At 52.5% G+C, this 17,750-nt stretch overlaps 7 protein-coding genes across 7 annotated transcripts; 5 read left to right on the plus strand and 2 right to left on the minus strand.

Moving 5' to 3' along the window:
- Window positions 1–22: 22 nt before the first annotated feature.
- On the minus strand, window positions 23–2,964 carry BD324DRAFT_651945 (hypothetical protein; the record flags this gene model as incomplete). Its single annotated transcript, XM_022018419.1, has 2 exons — window positions 23–2,238; window positions 2,277–2,964. 2 exons carry the CDS (start codon window positions 2,962–2,964, stop codon window positions 23–25), a joined length of 2,904 nt encoding a protein of 967 aa, XP_021870170.1.
- A 288-nt stretch (window positions 2,965–3,252) lies between these two features.
- Window positions 3,253–5,656, plus strand: BD324DRAFT_629937 (hypothetical protein; the record flags this gene model as incomplete). The annotated part of the gene is made up of 2 exons (XM_022016276.1): window positions 3,253–3,851; window positions 3,894–5,656. The coding sequence occupies exons 1-2, from the start codon at window positions 3,273–3,275 to the stop codon at window positions 5,652–5,654; spliced, it is 2,340 nt and encodes a 779-aa protein (XP_021870171.1). The 5' UTR covers window positions 3,253–3,272.
- Window positions 5,657–6,999, minus strand: BD324DRAFT_629938 (ankyrin repeat-containing domain protein). The gene is made up of 3 exons (XM_022016277.1): window positions 6,849–6,999; window positions 6,627–6,790; window positions 5,657–6,583 (listed from the first exon to the last, which is right to left on the minus strand). Exons 1-3 carry the CDS (start codon window positions 6,949–6,951, stop codon window positions 5,693–5,695), a joined length of 1,158 nt encoding a protein of 385 aa, XP_021870172.1. The 5' UTR covers window positions 6,952–6,999; the 3' UTR covers window positions 5,657–5,692.
- A 1-nt stretch (window position 7,000) lies between these two features.
- On the plus strand, window positions 7,001–8,613 carry BD324DRAFT_629943 (Peroxin 13, N-terminal region-domain-containing protein). Its single transcript, XM_022016278.1, has 4 exons — window positions 7,001–7,285; window positions 7,330–7,529; window positions 7,572–8,219; window positions 8,287–8,613. The coding sequence occupies exons 1-4, from the start codon at window positions 7,117–7,119 to the stop codon at window positions 8,374–8,376; spliced, it is 1,107 nt and encodes a 368-aa protein (XP_021870173.1). The 5' UTR covers window positions 7,001–7,116; the 3' UTR covers window positions 8,377–8,613.
- Window positions 8,561–10,261, plus strand: BD324DRAFT_520307 (putative integral to membrane protein). The gene is made up of 9 exons (XM_022012986.1): window positions 8,561–8,816; window positions 8,867–8,886; window positions 8,947–9,035; window positions 9,081–9,229; window positions 9,267–9,390; window positions 9,433–9,592; window positions 9,647–9,769; window positions 9,819–9,853; window positions 9,900–10,261. The coding sequence occupies exons 1-9, from the start codon at window positions 8,733–8,735 to the stop codon at window positions 10,118–10,120; spliced, it is 1,005 nt and encodes a 334-aa protein (XP_021870174.1). The 5' UTR covers window positions 8,561–8,732; the 3' UTR covers window positions 10,121–10,261.
- A 1-nt stretch (window position 10,262) lies between these two features.
- On the plus strand, window positions 10,263–13,662 carry BD324DRAFT_520673 (hypothetical protein). The gene is made up of 3 exons (XM_022012987.1): window positions 10,263–10,687; window positions 10,729–11,401; window positions 11,448–13,662. Exons 1-3 carry the CDS (start codon window positions 10,362–10,364, stop codon window positions 13,584–13,586), a joined length of 3,138 nt encoding a protein of 1,045 aa, XP_021870175.1. The 5' UTR covers window positions 10,263–10,361; the 3' UTR covers window positions 13,587–13,662.
- A 528-nt stretch (window positions 13,663–14,190) lies between these two features.
- BD324DRAFT_651951 (hypothetical protein) lies at window positions 14,191–17,722 on the plus strand (the record flags this gene model as incomplete). The annotated part of the gene is made up of 13 exons (XM_022018420.1): window positions 14,191–14,356; window positions 14,399–14,439; window positions 14,479–14,651; window positions 14,688–14,719; window positions 14,766–14,889; window positions 14,933–14,970; window positions 15,006–15,055; window positions 15,098–15,475; window positions 15,513–16,967; window positions 17,008–17,048; window positions 17,086–17,254; window positions 17,293–17,520; window positions 17,576–17,722. The coding sequence occupies 13 exons, from the start codon at window positions 14,191–14,193 to the stop codon at window positions 17,720–17,722; spliced, it is 3,042 nt and encodes a 1,013-aa protein (XP_021870176.1).
- Window positions 17,723–17,750: the final 28 nt, after the last annotated feature.

The following is a 17,750-nucleotide window of genomic DNA, read 5'->3' on the forward strand; positions in this document are numbered from 1 at the left end:
GAGCCGCCTCCTGCATTGACTCTTACAGGGAGGATCGATTTCCACCAGCCAAGTCAATGACTGTTTCCACTCTGACTTTCCATTCACCCAATTTGGATTCGCATTGCTTCAAATAATCCAACAACACCGGCAGGTTCTCCGGAGTCAAAGCGACTATCAAATCATCCGACATGTCCGCAATCGTCGGTGCAGAAGCCGATCTGCTCACTCCATCAATTTCACGAGGGAATACAGGATCAGGATTGGAAACGACCACACCTCGTTGGGCTTGAGCTGGTGAACCCGGATTTCCTAAGCCCATGATACCTGATTTTCGTCGAGGTCGGACAGTCTCCCCATTGCTCAGAGCTTCTCGGGGGGATTTCCAAGGCGGTGTGAAGCCAAAAGCTGATGTTGGCGTTTTTGGGATCCGACGAGATGACCGAGGTACACCAGGGTCCGCCTCTTCGGCCTCTTGACTCTTGCGTGAAGAGCGGGATGATCGTCGTTCCAAGCCTGTCTTGGTAGTTGGCGTGGTGGGTGGTCGAACGAGGTCTGACCAATTGCCTGAAGAAGTTCGAAAGATACTTCGGATGCTGGGGCGCTTGGAAGCCTTTTCAGGTGAAGGAATGCGTCTTGGTGGTGATATCGAGACGTAATCATCAGTTGTAGAGACCGAGAGCGAAGTCTGGGAAGTCGGGAAGCTCGACTGAAGAGGAGATACAGGAGTCGCATCGCGGGAGAAGGCAGACTTTGTAGGAGACCGAGATGATCGTTGACCTGGCGGAACGCCTTTGAGAGATTTCAGAAAGTCTTTCAATCCCGCCAGTCCAGCTTTCGAGCTACGACGGGATTTTAGGGTCGGTCGACGCGGTCGCGCCAGGGATGAAGCCGTCTGAGGGGATGGCGCATCGAGATAGTCTGAATCAGATGGCGAGGGAAATGACAGATCAATGGCTCTTTGAGGTGTAACGGGTATACGACGCGCAGTCGACGGCGGTACAGGCGTTCTCAACATCGTCCTCAGGACTTCGAGTTGACGCTTGGACAGATCCTGTCGACCTGTTGAAGCTCGCAATTGTTCATGGAAAGACGTATCAGCCGTGACGGGATCAGGCATGCTCGTTTTCCGTGGTCCAAACGTGTCGGTTTGACGTAACAATTCGCCCGCTTGCTTCGCTTCGTCAGAAGCCAGCGTCACACGACGGGCCCTAGGCGAGGCATCTTGAGTGCCCGTAGCACCGACTTCAATGAGCACAGTTGCCATCTCCAACCATTGACCGTATTCCGAGTCCAAATCGTTGAAAATCGCTAACTGCTCCACCGTTATCTTGGATCGTAAGGATTGATGCAGGTCCACTAGTTTGCCAACCCGTTCCAGTCCTCCTGCGAATTTCTTCACGGCACCGATTTCCTGCTTAAGTTCACGTTGACGTTCCAAGACTTTTGAAGGGATGACGAAGTCATTCCAGCTTTGTCGTCGACTTTCCTTCTCCAGTTTGTCCAACTTGTCTGTCGTCATGCCACTTTGCGACGATCCTCGGAAAGAAGAACTCGGCGCAGACACGCTATCGATTCGAATGTCTCTCAGATCAATCTCGGTGGACGGCTCAGGGCGATGCACTATCGGCTTGGACGGTGATCCGACAACGGTCTCGAGCATTTTGGATTCACCAGATGAAGTGGACGAGGTGGTGCCAAACTTGAAACCCCCAGAGAGACGTCGACCGTGTTTCTTGGACATTGAGCTGATGCGACGAAGTGTGGCAGTAGGGAAGCCCGTTGATGCTGGAGTCTGCCGAGGAGCAGGAGCAGCTGAGACTGGACGGATGCGTTTACGTCGTGGTGTAGTCCCATCGACCTCGGTCTCTGTATCGCTGTCGTGGCGTAGCGGTGTGGGGTGCGAGCTGGACGGAGGGAGAGACGATGCAGAGTTTGGCATTTGAGAGGTCAGATAAGGAGATCCGTGGACTGGTGATGGAAGATGAAAACCACTTGACAAAGCTCGAGGCGGCGTAGCCGGCCTAGAAAACGATGAGGATGGCGGGGGTGTGCTACCTGTACCAGCTAGCGAGCTGTGAGACCGGCGCAGGATTGAGGTCGGAGGCTGAGCAGGAGAAGAGGCGCCATTGTGTGATGCTACCGATGTAGAAGAAGATGAGCGGATGCTCGGCGGTAAAGGTGGTAAGGGAGGTACGACTTCGCTGCTCTTGCCAGGAGATCCCACCGATGAGCTGCGTCTCCGTCTTTGTCCAGAGGCTGATATGTCAATCAAGACGAACTTGAGCCTCACTCACAATCATTGGGTACACCAGAGAGCCTCTTCCAGAAGCCCTTTTTCTTTCCCTCTTTCATGTCATCTTGACTTGGCGAAAATGGTATGCCGGAGACTCTCACTTGGCTTCGGGAACTAGGCCTTCTCGATGGGATGGGCGGAGGAGGCATGACCTCTGCTGAAGGTGCATGTCTGAGCTGAGGATTGTGATGATTCGATAGGCTCGAGAGGGACGTGGTTGATGGGTTGACGATAGGAGCGAATGACGCAGAGGGATGACGTTTGATGAGTTTTGTTTTCGAGTTGGAATTGGATCGCCGACGGACCGTGGGAGGAAGTGGGACATCATGGGGCAGCAATGGGTGCTCTGAAGTCGATGACGACCTTGGAAGGTCTGTGGAGGCTGATGTCGTGGCTCGAGGAGAGATTGGCGGATGACGAGGAGCCAGACGAGTTGGCGAACGAGGAGGTGAATCGGACCATGAGGAGACAGAATCAGGGCTCGTCCGGCCTAACAACGCGGACTTGGGTGTAGGTCTCGAAGACTCTGGTTCATTCTCCTTTTGTGAAGTGAGCTTGATGGCTGGCGGCCGAGGTTTGGAAGGTAGAGCGAATTCAAAGTCATCGTCCCAATTCTCAGCTGTCTTGCGTCTGGAGCGTGAACTAGGTCGAGAAGAGGAAGGGGTAGAGGAAGATGCCATAGAGGCCATGATGGTGGCTAAAATCCGCCGTCACCTTTAGATTCCGAGTGTCATGAATCCATCCAAGATGCTCTATGTCGCTGATCGAGTCGCTGCTCCTCCCAATATCATCGAGAATAGTAACATGTAATGTATAATTGATCTTCTCCGAGGTTCTCCAAAAAGGCGGGGCGTTTCAGGTCAACGCGTGTGTTGTGAAACAACATGACGTGGAGTTCATGCGACGGCAAAAATTGATAAGCGCAGTAGCATGCACCTATTTAAAATTTCTGGTCCAGTCTGTGTCCAATCCGAATCATAGCGACCACCGTCACACGATGAGCTACAGACTGGTAGCTAGAGCGGGAGGGCTCATAACAAGGAGCTATAATGGAGATCCCGGTCCGTCGACATTGGCGAGGTGGCGTCAGGAGAGTCAGCGAACGTTCGGCTCGACACCTGGTCACTTGCTCGGTCAACAGCAGAGACCGCGCACTGTCGACAGGCAACCTGTAGCAGGGGACGGCGGTGCCCGACAGAGACCGTTCAATCCACGTCTCAACCATGCTTCTCAATCTCGTGACGGTCCACCTCGGCGTATGGCTCCTTTTCGCCATTCGATCGCGACACGGCGACCACCCTCTGCAAATCGTATACCTGGTTATACCGGACCTCTGACAAAACGTAATGAGCCTGGTCTACGACACGAGGATGCACCGTCCTTCATCCTCTCTCAACAGATTAAGGAGCTTATCCGACGGAATCCTTTCCCTATGAAGCCTAAAGTGATCAGCCAAGCTGTGATGCTTGTCCGTCAAGCGCCCATGCATTATCACAATAATGTGGTATGGAATCAGATCATCCATCTCTTGGGTCGAGAACGCAAGCTTGAAGGCATGTGGAAGACCTTTAATGATGTAGGTGCCAGTGGAGGATGATCGGCTCGCTAATCAGACCAGATGAAGAAAAGGGGGATCAAACCCTCCACGAGAACGTTCGCAATACTTATAAACGCCTATACCCGTATTCAACACGACGGGATCCAAACGACATTCTCTCCTCAGACATCACCTCCCAAGCGTCAGATCGAACGTGTCATCGAAATTTACAACCAATCGCAGAATCACATCAGCGAGCACGTAGCCCAATTGCAACCTGGAACCACCGATTACTTAGAGATCGATTTGGCCCCAACCAATGCCTACCTCAAGTATCTGTCAAAGTACAGTCTATGGTCCCAAATTGAGCGGGTCAGATTGAACATGGACGACAAAGGACCTCTGGCACCGGATGCCGTGACTTATACGATCCTATTCAATGGTTTGTTGGATCGATTTGCACTCGCCAATGAGAAGCGATACACCGAGGTCGAAGGTGGAAATTCACAATTCACTCGGACTCAGTTAGGAGAGAAAGCACGCGCCCTGTGGGACAAAGCTCTTCGCCAATTCGGGGCCGGCGAGAAAAATATGGACGAAGAGATGGCTCTGGCAGCGATGCAGTGTCTTCTTGCTGGAAGGTCGAGCGACGCGGATCTTGCCCTTGAAGCGATTCCCAGTCTCTGGGGCATCAATCTTTCAGACGCCCAACCCGCGTCTATGAAGTCGAAGAAACCCAGCGTGCCCAAACTTCAACTTGACATCCGGTGTGCCACGGCCATTGTCAGTGCTTTGACTAAGAACAAGCAACGTGAAGCTGCAGCTGCCTATTCCAAGTTCTTTGTGTATCATCGTCCGCTGGCCAAGACCATCGACTATGCCTTCCTTCGCGTGGCAATCCTTGGACTGTCCGTCGGGAAGGAAACTGAAACCATTCAACATATCCTCAACTCGTATCAGCCTCCGACGGGTAGCGACTCGTGGCCCATGTATGTATGGGAAGACGCGATGATTGGCTGTCACAACGCTGCGGACTTTGACTCCGCCATCAAGGTCTTAAGACAGATGGCTCACCTGCCGCTCGGCATTGAATTCGGGCGGAGAAACCAGCCATACAAATGGACACCCCCTAATGGTCGAGAGACTGACGCCCAGGGCAAACGTTGGCACTATCCGAAGTCCATCTCTCCGAGCGCAAAAGTCGTTACCATGTTCGTCGAGAGTGCCTTGGATTCGCCTTATGAGACTCGCGAAACAAACATTCGACAGGCGTACAATGTGCTCCTTGGATTCAATCTCGGGTCATTACTGCGTGTACCCTCGACGGCAATGCGTGGTCGAGACGATATCAATTTGCTCAGTTCACCCGGTCTGGACGAATTCAGCAATCCCTCGGTTGTCCGGGCTGCTGAGTGGCCGCTCAAGTTGTCTGAGCAAATCACTCGACTCTGCAGAGCCGTTCTGGCCAGTCAAACTACACCCGATGCTAGTATCGTCGAGCTGAGGGACAAGATGGTGAAGGTCTCTGCGGATTGGGGCCAGATCCTGGGAACAGCGCCTAGAGGCATCAAGACAGCTCGAGCCTTTTACGAGAAACTGAAGAAACCAGGCAGGACTGTGCCTGCGCTGGAATCTGCGGCGTCCAAGAGGGAAAGTCCTGCGGCTCTTCGACGAGCTGCTCGTCGTGCTCCTCTTAGAGACGATCACAAGATCGGACAGTTGAACAAGGCAATTGATGATGTCGGTCTTGGTGGTGCCATGAGCGACAGCATCGATGCGGACGACCTGGAGGAGCAGGTCAAGGTAGAGTACAGGGGCGAGAGGCAGGAAGCACACGCATAGCATACTGTATCCATGCATATCATCATCTACTCCTTTGCTCAAATTGGTGTGCCCCGGGCTCTGCGTGATCCTTCACTGGCTGAGCTTCCTGTCTGAGCCGAGTTGGCCCTCCGCATAGGTAAGCTCTGGGGCGGTCCTTGACTCGTCGGAATACCAATAACTTGCGGGCCGGGTAATGGCGGTGGAGGTGATTTCGGATGAGATGATACGGGAAGTGATGGGGATCTACCAGGAAAGGGTCGAGGTATGCGCGTATCAATGGTTAAAGGTAAGACTTCTGGTCGTTTAGAATTCGGTTCAGACTCCCTCCTCATGATGGGCTGAGAACTGGGCTGTCGTGACCCTGAACGACCTGTCGAAGTGCTTCCAGATCTCATCCTAGGTTCCGTTAATGGGTTCATTATTTCGTTCGAGATGATCTCTGCTTTTCGTCTATTCCGCTTGCCGTCGTAGATCTCTCTCACTCCCGCCTCCAAGGCCGCCTTGACCGTATGCGAGTACGCGAAATCTGCAGCTGTGAAGCCATCGACATTCTTGACGTTGTGTGGGCAGCCTCGATCCAACAGGACTTTGATGGTTTCTATATGGCCCCAGGCAGAAGCATAATGCAGAGGAGAATTGCCCTGTAGATCTGTCAAGTCGATATCTGCCCCAAAGTCGCATAGAGTATTGACGAATTGCGAGTTTCCGGCTTGAGCAGCGAGATGGAGAGCCGTCTTACCACCCGAGTTGGACCAATCAAGGATGAACGGGAAGACTGTATGGTAGAGGTGGGTCATTCGTAAACAAATGGCAATTTGTTCAGAGATTGGTCGAGTAGTGGAACGAAGAGAAAATGAAAAAGATTCAATGAGGTGATTATGAGGTGATAACCCAGGAGGCGAAGGGACAGACGCAAGTAGGTGGAGGATGGTATTGTTATCGGCATCCTGAGACAGAGTCAATACAATGTTGGAGACCTCGTGGACTCACTCGACTTAGCTCTTGATCATCATGTCCGTAATCCAATAAGAGCCATTCAAACACCTCCAAGCTCCCATCAATAGCTGACCAGCTTAAACTGGTCAATCTGTTACGATCCGTGTTCCTGAGATCAGTCTTATGCTGTAGTCGAGCGAGGAGTGGAACATTATTATCTGCGTGCGTCATCTAAGCCGGCTTGTCCTGCCCTCGCAAAAACTCGTTCAAGCTCACCTCGGACAGCTTGTCGAATGCGTATAGCGGGATTCCGCGTGATATGCATTGTCGGACCATTCTCCATACTCGAGGGCAGCCGAGCTCGCCCTAGAGACGTCATCTCATGGTTCCTCTGCCGTCGAATGATGGTGGTCAACAGGAGGAGGATGTGTACGCGAAACGCTTTCCCCACCGGTTAATGAAATTGAACCCGGGGTCGAAAGCTGGGCATTTTTTGTCAGGTCTTTGCTATTTGACTTGACTTCTATCCACCATACCTCCCGCGATGTCATCAGCGGCACCTAGACCGAAGCCATGGGAGACTTCTCAGACTCAAGCTGGATCGGCATCGAACGGTCCATCCGCGTTTGAGACGGCAGTAGCGACTTCTAGCTCAAATACCGCCCCCAAACTGCCGGATAGACCTGCAGGGTTTGACATTGCTGGTCCGAGCAGTCAGTGTTGAAAAGTCAGAAAGGACGCTGATACGCTTCTGCAGACTATGCACAGTCGTCTCTCTATCAGCCACGTTATACAACGCCATCGTATGGGATGTCAAACTATGGTGGCTATGGAGGATATAGTGGGTATGGATACGGTGGACCTATGAGCCGGTTTGGAGGAGCAGGTGGATATGGATATGGGGGAGGGTATGGGATGGGAGGATACGGAGTAGGCGGTATGGGAGGTCCCGGCGAGGTGGGGGACTTTCGCTCCAGGGAATTCTACTGATGGGCGCAGGGCTACCCGACTCTCACGTCGTCATTACAAGCTACGACTGCACCTGCTTTTGCTATCATCGAGTCCATAGTCACCGCCTTCACCTCTCTCGCTCAGCTTGTCGAATCGACCTACATGGCCACTCATTCGTCGTTCTTCGCCATGGTAGGCGTAGCGGATCAATTAGGATCCCTCAAGACCTATCTTGGTCAGGTCCTCGGGGTGTTCTCCATCCTGAGACTAGGTCGCCGTATAGTTGCCTGGCTTCGGGGCAAAAAAATCAATACGGAGGGCTGGGCAAATGAATGGACAGCAGGGGGCGGTCCTCCAGCCGAGAGACCCAGCTCGAAACCTCTCATCTTATTCTTGCTCTCCGCTGTCGGATTACCGTGGCTTATGTCACGCTTGGTCAAACTGTTAATCGCCACGACTGCACAGCAACAGCAACAGGGGATGATCGCTTCAGATGGAACGTTGGATCCTTCAAAGCTCGTCTTTGCCAGAGCAAGATGGGAGTTCAATGCAAATGAAGAATGGGAATTACCCCTTGGAAGGGATGAAATCGTCGCTGTATTGGAGCGAAGGGATAATGGATCGTCAGAGCAAGAGAGAGGTTGGTGGAGAGGCAGATTAAGGAATGGTAAAACGGGTTGGTTCCCTGGCAATCATGTGAGTGAAGGACCATATGAGCGCTGCGAGTCGCCGCCGCCGACTGACCGGGACCGGGGACTTTTAGGTAGAAATCATCAAACGTCGAGATCAGCAGAAGCAGCAGCAGCCTCAGCCGCAGCAGGAACAAAATCCGCCAAAGCCAGGAGGGACATAGATTGTAGATGATGTGTTGTATTGCTTGGCGTGATCATTGCTTGGATTCCAGCAAGCAGCAGCGGCAGCAAGAAGCAGCAAGCAGCAGCTTATGAACTTGCCCCCGACCTTCCCCGCGGGCTTCGGGCCATTCGTGAAAAAATTGTCTCCCCTTTTCCGATGCGGTGACTGTGTTGTATGTGTTTGCCCGTCTCCGTGTCTGTGATCGATTGTGGGACGATGAATGGAGGATGCATTTAGTTTCGTCGTTGTTGTGACATGACATCTACTTGAGCGACGAGGAAATTCGATTGCAGCAAGGGACTCCTCCTGGCCCCGTCAATCGCAGCTAGCATCATCGCTCAACAGGGATTGATTATGCGCCATTCCGTCATCCTCTTTCTTGCCGCCGGCTTGGCGGTCACTTTGGCTCAGCAGCAAGACTGCCCATCGGACCCATATGTGAGCATCTCTTCAATGGAAAAGGACAGCGACACGCTGACCCTTGAAAGGTCGATCCATCTCAAGACACGTAGGTCCACCACCCCCTGGATCAATCGATCGGAAGCACTGACCACAAGAAATCCTCCAGATGCAATCCCCTTCGATATGTCCCCTCTATCCCACTTAATGCTGTTGCCGCCGCACTCTATTTCACGGTGGCCATCATCTTGACTTTCCGTGAGTCTCCTTCTGATGATTGGCTTCTGCTTCTGACAATATTAGTCAACTACAAATGGCGAGCCAACTACATGCTATGTCTTGTCATCGGAGCGTACTGCGAAGGACTAGGATTGGCGTTGAGATTAGCCCTGAGGAATAATTTGCATTCATCAGGACTTTACATTGTCATGTACTTGTTTGTGGTGCTCTCAGTAGGTCGATTCCGTCACTACGGTGCTTACAAGTCAGCCCTGCGCTTTCCTAGCTGGAGACTACATCTTACTGGGCCGCTTGGTTCAGCATCTCGATGGCACTCAATATCTTCGACCATTCAAAGCGAGACTCATCAGTCGAATCTTCATCATCTCTGATGGTGAGTCAGCGTATGTAGTGGTTGAACTGACCTGCTCTCCAGTCATCACATTTCTGATTCAAGCTGCTGGCGGTGGTCTTTCTACAGCCAATAAACCATCCGTAGCCGAGACTGGAGGTCATATCTTCTTAGCTGGTATCGCAGCGCAAATGGGATCCTTTATCCTCTTCTCGTTCATCTGGGCTATGTTTGCATTCCGAGTGTAAGTGCATTCGGCATCAATCATCCTCCAGCTCAGCTGATCAGAGACTGGCAGCCGTTTCCAAGATCAAGATCTGTGGCAACGCAAAGGATGGAAATCCTTGCATTGGGCTTTGGGTTTCACCTGCATCTGCTTTATGATTCGAAGTGTGTTCAGAACTGTCGAGCTTTCTGAGGGGTGAGCTCATTCGATAGGGGAAGAGAACCCGAACTGACAAGAGTCGAAGGTACATCGGCTACCTCGCAACCCATGAGCGATTCTGTGAGCCTGCAAATTTAGTAGTACCCTAGCTCATCTCGCTCTCTAGTCCTCGGTCTTGACACACTACCCCTATTCCTCGGTATATCCACCTATGTTTTCTTCTGGCCTGGCAAATACATCACACCAGAGACTAGAATCAACCCTGGCCCCTCAGATCCAGCTATCAGTCATGGCGAAAGTGGTCATTCCGATCATGTGACACCTCATACGACCACTGAGACTTTGGCAGCACCTCCTATGGGAGAGAAAGCGTCGGCGTTGGCGTAATGCGAATCTCTCTATATACAGCTTAGATCATATAGAAGCATAGTGTCAGTGTCTACCGATTCAGAGTCCCTCATGTACATACATTATACTACTCATTGTCTACTGGTGCAATTTGGCAAAGTGGAGGGGGGGTTGAACGCGCTTGAAATGCTGCATCTTTTTGGATCTGACCTTCATCTGCTTTTCATACTAAGCATCATCAGTCTGCCAACTCCAGCGGGTCTGGGTCGCGCAATCGGGGATGGCGGCGGCAGCTCGAGCATTGACACGAGCTGGCTTGCCACCTACTCCTCACCTCGACTTGCCGGTTGGACTTCGACCTCAGGTGGTGGGCGAAGATAATGTAGAAATCGTAAACGAGGTCGAGGATGAGGCTGAGAAGCAAGAAGTAGTCGACGAGGCCGTAGCGGAGGAGGATGCTCAGGTCGAGGAGGATGTTGAAATGCAGGACGCCGATGCAGAAGACGAAGGGGATGCTTCAGCTGTGGACCTTGCCCCAGAAGCAGAGGAAGGAGAAGCTGTCGAGGAGGAATTGCCGAATCAACCTCTTCTCAGCCTTGCTGAAAGGCAAGTCATAGACTTCGGGACAAGAGTCTGATACTTCACAGCTTGGTACTCTCCTATTCTCTCACTCAGACACGTCAACACCACTTGACTCACTTGCTCCCTCACATCTTTTCTCATCCCCCCATATCATCCTATAACCGACCTCGATTAAAACTTCCTCCCAAATCGACGTTCATATTCCCAACCCCAGCTCTACCGGACCTCCCACTCCCAATGGACGAGTATCACGGCCTGTCAAAGCCGGACGAAAATAAAGAACTCGGCGATGGGCAAGCGGGCGAAGAAGAAGATGCCAAGGGGTCATCAAAGAAAACCAAGGACAAATCAAACCACGTACCAGCTCACGAAGGCAAATGTATAGCCCGTGTGGATTTTTCCATCGGACCCATCTCCTTTCCAGGGACAGAACTTTGGATCGGTCGATTCGTCTCCCCCAGAGCTAGCGTTCCTAAACGACCTCCTCTCACCAAGGAGGAAAAAGCGGAGAGAGACAGGATAAGGAGACACAAAAAGAAGATGGAGGAAGAAGCTGGGTTAAGACCGAAACCCGTCCCATCATCCGGACCAAGAGGGTCAGTAGGTAGACCTCCAGGACCAGGAAGACCGCCTTCTATCCGTCCACCGGGTCTCCCTGGGTCCTCTGGCCCAATTGCCGGACCCGGTCGACCGCCGTTGCGGCCACCTGTGAGACCGGGGCCACCGAGACCAGGTATCGTGAGTTGACCATCTCACGTACCGACACATCTGACGCGTCGTTCAGGATCCCGCTCTGATTCAACGTGTCAATGCCGCTGCCGCTCAACATCCCTGGCTGTCGGTGATTATCCACAAAGCCGCTCGGAACAGTGCATCCAAAGAAGAACTAGCTAAATTGGCTAGAATCGTAGCGAGATTAGGCAGAGGCGAAGGTGTTGGCGAGGGACCTTATTTTGGTCTATCGTCATCAGCAGCCCAAGCTGCTGCTCAGCCTACGACAGCAGCTCCCACAACAGCATCAACATCGCAGCCCAGACCTCCGAGACCCCCGCCTGTCCGCCCTCAAGCGGCAACATCAACTGTGTCCTCATCTGCACAGCCCACAACAAGGCCTCCGCTCGACTCCACAGGGTCAGATTCGTCCCTGTCGCCTATACCTTCAGACTCGGACTCTGAACCAGATATGACGGGTCGGAAACAAGTCGGTGGAGGAAGTGGGCCAGAGCCGACAGAGTCACCGGTCATTGAGCAGAGCGAGGCGCAGCTCCCCTCCGCGTCAGAGTTGCAAACTCAGCAGACCTCTTCAACCCAACCCACATCATTACCTCCGCCGAACACCGATTCAACTCCGGTCAATCCTACCGATCCGACTGGTTCTGATGTACCATCACCTGCTCCTCCTCATCCGCGTCCTCCGACGTCCATGCCCTCGACAGCGTCTGCACCCACCGGTCCTCCGACAAATCTACCTCTGCCTCCTGTTCCCGTGGTTCGGCCTCAAGGGGGCCACTTTGGGAGCTTTCAAATGACCCCACAGACCCCTGTTGCACCTAGCACGAGCGCTGCTGCTTCTAGCAATCAGCCGTCCGCAGCCAATGGAGCTCCCCCTCATACCCAATCCCCCGCACCTTCTGGTCCACCTCCACCTCCACCACGACGTTATCCTCTTCCTGCTCCTTTCCTCTATTTGGCCTTCAGAGAGCTCCCGACGGAGAAATACCTCTTACCAATCGGCGCCCAATCCTTTATCTCCAGAATAGGTGGAGATCACGTCACTCATCCAGCACCAAAACCTCCCTCGCCTGCACCGATACCTGCGCCAATTGCTGAGCCCACACCTGAGGTCATCGTTCCGCAAGAGATAAGCAAGCGGACGCGGCAATCTCTCGGGCGTCAACACAAGGAAGAACGAGAGCCAACCCCTGCCCCGCCTGAATCTGTCCGATTGCCCACCCCAACGCCAGAATTACCAACATCTGGTCTGCCCCCATTATCAGGAATGGCACCGCCCCCCGGTACCGTCCTCATATCGACTTTCTTACCCACTACAGACTGGATGCCACCAGACTGGAAGTCTATGTCCAAGCGTCTACCATTCGAGAACAAGGCTTACGACATTGAAGAGGACTCGATTCAGAACCCATCTTCGTCTCCTGATCGTCGGAAACCTGCCAAGACAGACCGGCCTCCGATGCTTAACCTCGGTGCAGAAGCGTGGTATCCTGACGACGATCCGGTTCAGGCAGTGACAATGCGACTCTGCGGGATGGACGACCTTGCCTGGGCGAAAATGAAACGGGTATTACTCGAGGCTGAGCATGCTGAAGTCTCTATTCTGGCTGAGGAAGAACCCGACCTTGTCGTACAGGGCTCCCCGCGTCTTCCTACCACTCAGGTCCGACTGTGGCAAGCTTACACAGATCGAAAGCGAGCAATGTTTGGCTCTCTCCTCGCCCGGGTTCCTCCGAGGAAATTCCTCCACTATCGACTTGCTGAAACGTCCTCCGACCTAATCGAAGCATCGGCCGATCGCTGGGCGCCACGACCATATCCATTATCTACTCGGCCGCTCTACTTAACATCCCCTCCACCAGAGGATGAACCTGTCCACTGGAACGTTCCTGTACAAGTACAGAAGAAACGACGAAACGAGCCTGAGGCAGAGGTAGAATTCGAAATGCCAGTATCACTCGACCTACTAGACGAACGAGTAGCTCTAGGAGCGAAGAAAGCAGTCAATCGAAAGGTCGGAAAATTGAAAATGCCAAAGCCGCCAAAGGTACCCAAACATGGTGTCGAGGAAAGTCCTAGTGGGCGCTTCCAGAAGCGAGGTGTACCTGGAAAGATCTGCGAGGGATGTGCCACTGCGGGACTCAAGGTCTGGCGAAGGGGCCCAGGGGGTCCTGCTACACGTAAGTCATGACCATGATGGGGAGAAGCTGAACTGAAAACAGTGTGCAATACCTGTGGATCAAAGTTCCTTGATGGCACTCTTGGCGAGCTCAAAGCACCGGCTCCAAAGGCAGAGGAGAGTGACGCTGCCGATGGGGAGATGGCAAACACCACAGTCGAGATCAACGATGCTCAAGTAGGCGATTCTGACATCCAGATGGAGGTCGATGGTGCAAAAGAGCCGGTGCAGCGAGAGGGTCCAGTGGCAGTGGCGTCCGAAGCACAGACATTAGGCGATCCCGTGCCTGACGAGATACCAGACCTCGCATCCACTGGACAATTAGCAGAGCCTGCAATCGAAAGACATCTGGCTGCTGGGACGACATCTGGGATGACAGTAGAGGTCGTCACTGGTCAGGATTCAGAGCCTGGTCCGGCGTCCGACCCTGCTGAGTGACTTTGTCTACCTTTCAGCATAATGCATCATTATGTGCTAGGCTGGTAAATCCGCTCTCGCGGAATTTTGCGCGTAAACAAAATCAGGTCATCTTCAGGTCGGTTCCGGAAACAGAGACCGAACTAATAAAAGGTCAAATACATGGAATGAATCTTGTGTTACGACGCAGCTCATCAACATGGCAGATGAGAAGGAATCTGAGAGCTCCACGAAAGGGAGCAAGATGTCTGCCAAGCTCCCTCCGTGGCTCTTGAAGGGTCTGAAGAACGGTCGGCAGTGGAAGACTTTCATCCGATGTCTCGTTGCTCTGTTTGCGGCCCTCATCCTGATGTTGTGTAACAAGAGTGGGTCATGCGTCGAGACAATATTGCTGACCCAGATCTCAGCCCTCCAATTGCAAGGTCAAGCGGCCTTCTTCTCCCTGATTGTGAGCCAAAAAGCCCGTCCAGGACTGAAATTTGTCCAGCTCGCCATGATTATCCCACCGTCGTTCGCCTTGAGCTTGTACATTTTTGCATTCATGACACTAGCTATGGGCATGCTTTTCGGCTGGGCATGGGGATGTGCATCCATGGCATCGGCAATAAGAGCTAGGGATAAAGTCCTGCTGGCTTCGCAATACGAAAAAGTCGAGAGCGGGTGAGCCTCAAAGCTATGAAGATGTGTTGATGATAGTTTCTCGGCGGATCAAAATATCGATGCGCAGTGTAGGTCACCGAGAGATGATCCTCAATAGCTGAGTGCCCAAACCAGTTCAAGAGTCCGTCTTTCGAGGAGCTTTCCTTGATCCTCGGTCTTCAACGGTCATGGCCGTGTTCTTCTTCGTGGGGACGTATTTTCTTGCATGGATCAGAGCGACCAAACCGAGATTGCAAGTGTCAGGGGGGGAAATAAAAGATCCCATCACTGACAAGATTCAGAATGTTGTTCTGTCTCTTTGGGACCATATTGCTGGATGGTAAGTCTGGACCAATACACAATATTGACAGACAGTCATGTCGCTTTACGGTCCATTATTCCCCACTGCTCAATACCTGCTACCGGTGAGTCACCATCATGCCTCTGACACCGCTCATAGCTTCCAGCGGATTCTCCTTATTCCGACAGCGTTCTACTTTGCCATCGCTTTGGCCACTACTCTCCTTATCTTCCCACAATCCTTGAATCACCAGCTCACAACAAGCATCATCGACACCACTCTCAGACCTATTCTCTCTCAGCTGAAATTGCAGGACGAAGTGCTCAAAGGAGATCCAGGACATTCCGCTCATATCCGGGAGCAAGCTGAAAAGGCTCGTGGGATCCGACGCGGCATCGTCGCAGCGATCGGTGGACTCCAAGGTCAAATGGCCATGCTTCAGCTTGAAGTGACACGAGGTCAAATTAGCGGTGCAAATCTCGCCAAAACGTTTGACAAAGTCAAGCAGGTAGGAGGTACATCTCATGTCCTCGCGAGCTTCATTGTAAGTCTCAAGTCGGACGGACATGCTGACCTCGCAGATACTCCTGGAGCAAGACTTATCCACGCGAGAGCATGTGGATAAACATGGAGGGATAGCCCTCAAATCGCGGATGCAAGGTATCGAGAAGCACCGAAAGCAAGGCACTTCACTGCAGGATCTCTTCCCTATTCTCGAATCGAGCACTCGCGACTTACGACAAGCCATTGAAAACGGAATCTCAGGGACGATTGATTGGCTGAACATTATCAATCACTCGAGATGGAAGGCTGCCCCTAAAGATGCTACCGACATGGCCTCTCGCCAGGCTACCTTGGATCATCTTCGCGAAACGCTTGCCGAGTATCGCAAGAGCAAGTCATTCGAGCTACTGGAGCAGGTCAAAGACCTCTTTGATCCCTCGGGCGATCTTAAACCTGGTCAGACGCACATTCTTCGTTCGTCCTCCTTCGCTTTGTTCCGCTGCCACGTTTTCACCACCGCCTTGATCTCATTCGGTATCATGACGGTGGAACTGCTAGAGTTCTTGCTTGACGTCGAAAAGTCAAACCCTCGAGCCCGGATCCAATGGCCTGCAGCCTTCGCCAAGATGTTGGCTAGCGCTGCCAATGACCGCGAGGCTTCAAATCCACTACAACTCGGTACAGACAACGAGGACGACACCGGTAGTGAGCTCACCCTTGTGGACAAGCCGGACAAGCCGAAGCGTACATGGCCAAAAGATGCCGATGCTGAAGATCCCCGTAATGGATTTCAACGGTTTGGCAGATCGGCTTCAGCTTTTGGCAAACGCCTCATTTCCCCTCAAGGATTATTTGCCCTCAAGTACGCGATTATCAGTGTGGCCTTGCAAGTTCCTTTCTTATGCCACAACTCTGCCTTTTTTGTCTACTCTGAGAAAGGTCTATGGGCAGTTATCATGGCTCAGATGGGTCTTGGTGTGTATCCCGGTGAACAGATTGCAGGATTTGTGGCCAGAGTGATCGGTACAGCAGGTGGATTGATCAACGGAATGGTCATCTGGTACATCGGTGCTCCGGGAAAAGGTCATGGAAATCCCTATGGTATCGCAGCGGCGACCATGGTTTTTGTCTCGCCATTCATGTTCATTCGCCTCGTCTGTCCCCCTCAGTCGATGGCTATATGGCTCATGATCGCTGTGATGAGCGTATTTGTGGTCGGGTACTCCTGGGTTGACGAGCACGTCGTTCAAGTCGCAAACTCTGGGGCTGGTGCCGCTTTGGCAGGACGAAGAGCTCTCTTGGTTCTCATTGGATTCGCTGCTGCATTCATCATCATGCTGTTCCCTCGACCTCTTTCGGCGAAGCGAGATGTCCGTTTGACCCTCGCGCGGTGTATATCGAGTACATCGGACCTGTACTCGTATATCATCCAGTCAATTGAAAATGACACGGAAGTCGAAGATGAGTCGAGGGAAAAGGATGTCGTTATGAAAAGGATCGATAGGATTAGAGGCCAATTCGTTGGCGTCATGGTGAGTGATTCAATGTACGCTCCATACTGATCGGCTCCAGGGCCAGCTCAGTGTGATTGAGCAAAAGATTGCCTTCGCTTCGTGAGAGGCTCCCCAATTCTCAGCTCACGATGTGCAGGTTTGAGCCTGGTGTACGCGGGCCGTGGCCGAAGAAGCGATATGAAGCCATATTCAGAGCACAATTAGGTCTTCTCAACGCACTTGCTCTTCTCGGGTTCGCCCACGCTCGTCTGAAGCCTCAGTGGGCCAGACGGTTGGAGAGAACCAATCTGATGAACCCTGATTTCGTGAGTGTCCCACGTAGCTCTCGTGCTGATTCGCCCAGATCGCCGACTCCTTACACCATTTCTACCTCTTACATTCTAGCTTGGAGGCAGGCAGACCTCTTCCCGTCAACACATCGATCCTTGAACGTCTAGTGTACCATTCACAGTCTTCCGATGGAACCCGCACCAACGCTTGGAAAGGTGATTCAGAGCCGAACTTTGAGCAAAGGGAAGAAGATCAGGCATTGGCGGCTTTGGGCCAAAAATTGACATGGAATCTATGTCATGTAAGTTTGAGCCCCCATTTATCTTGCCAAGGCTCAAAGCTGAATATCCTCGCAGGATGAGCAAATGTCCATTTTCGCAGCGACAACGGTGGCGATGACCTATGTCGCGAGTGGTTTGGAAGAGCTGACGAGGGAGATTGCAGATTTAGTAGGCGAGACGAGTCTGGCAGGGCTCGACAGGGCGAGAGAGAGGAGAGCGTGAGATGTTTAGTGATCTCTGAAACGCAATC

The sequence above is a fragment of the Kockovaella imperatae genome (genome assembly GCF_002102565.1).
Source record: "Kockovaella imperatae strain NRRL Y-17943 chromosome Unknown BD324scaffold_9, whole genome shotgun sequence".
NCBI classification, from domain to species: domain Eukaryota; kingdom Fungi; phylum Basidiomycota; class Tremellomycetes; order Tremellales; family Cuniculitremaceae; genus Kockovaella; species Kockovaella imperatae.

Excerpts from the sequence above, each read along its gene's own strand:
- BD324DRAFT_629938 (XM_022016277.1), bottom strand. The coding sequence starts at position 6,951 with ATGACGTCTCTAGGGCGAGCTCGGCTGCCCTCGAGTATGGAGAATGGT. Across the intron at positions 6,791-6,848 it reads CATTCGACAAGCTGTCCGAG|ATAATAATGTTCCACTCCTC; the intron begins GTGAGCTTGAAC and ends TGACGCACGCAG. Across the intron at positions 6,584-6,626 it reads ATGATCAAGAGCTAAGTCGA|GATGCCGATAACAATACCAT; the intron begins GTGAGTCCACGA and ends ACTCTGTCTCAG.
- BD324DRAFT_629943 (XM_022016278.1), top strand. The coding sequence starts at position 7,117 with ATGTCATCAGCGGCACCTAGACCGAAGCCATGGGAGACTTCTCAGACT. Across the intron at positions 7,286-7,329 it reads TGACATTGCTGGTCCGAGCA|ACTATGCACAGTCGTCTCTC; the intron begins GTCAGTGTTGAA and ends ACGCTTCTGCAG. Across the intron at positions 7,530-7,571 it reads GTATGGGAGGTCCCGGCGAG|GGCTACCCGACTCTCACGTC; the intron begins GTGGGGGACTTT and ends TGATGGGCGCAG.
- BD324DRAFT_520307 (XM_022012986.1), top strand. The coding sequence starts at position 8,733 with ATGCGCCATTCCGTCATCCTCTTTCTTGCCGCCGGCTTGGCGGTCACT. Across the intron at positions 9,391-9,432 it reads AATCTTCATCATCTCTGATG|TCATCACATTTCTGATTCAA; the intron begins GTGAGTCAGCGT and ends CCTGCTCTCCAG. Across the intron at positions 9,770-9,818 it reads ACTGTCGAGCTTTCTGAGGG|GTACATCGGCTACCTCGCAA; the intron begins GTGAGCTCATTC and ends CAAGAGTCGAAG.
- BD324DRAFT_520673 (XM_022012987.1), top strand. The coding sequence starts at position 10,362 with ATGGCGGCGGCAGCTCGAGCATTGACACGAGCTGGCTTGCCACCTACT. Across the intron at positions 10,688-10,728 it reads CTTCTCAGCCTTGCTGAAAG|CTTGGTACTCTCCTATTCTC; the intron begins GCAAGTCATAGA and ends GATACTTCACAG. Across the intron at positions 11,402-11,447 it reads GGCCACCGAGACCAGGTATC|GATCCCGCTCTGATTCAACG; the intron begins GTGAGTTGACCA and ends CGCGTCGTTCAG.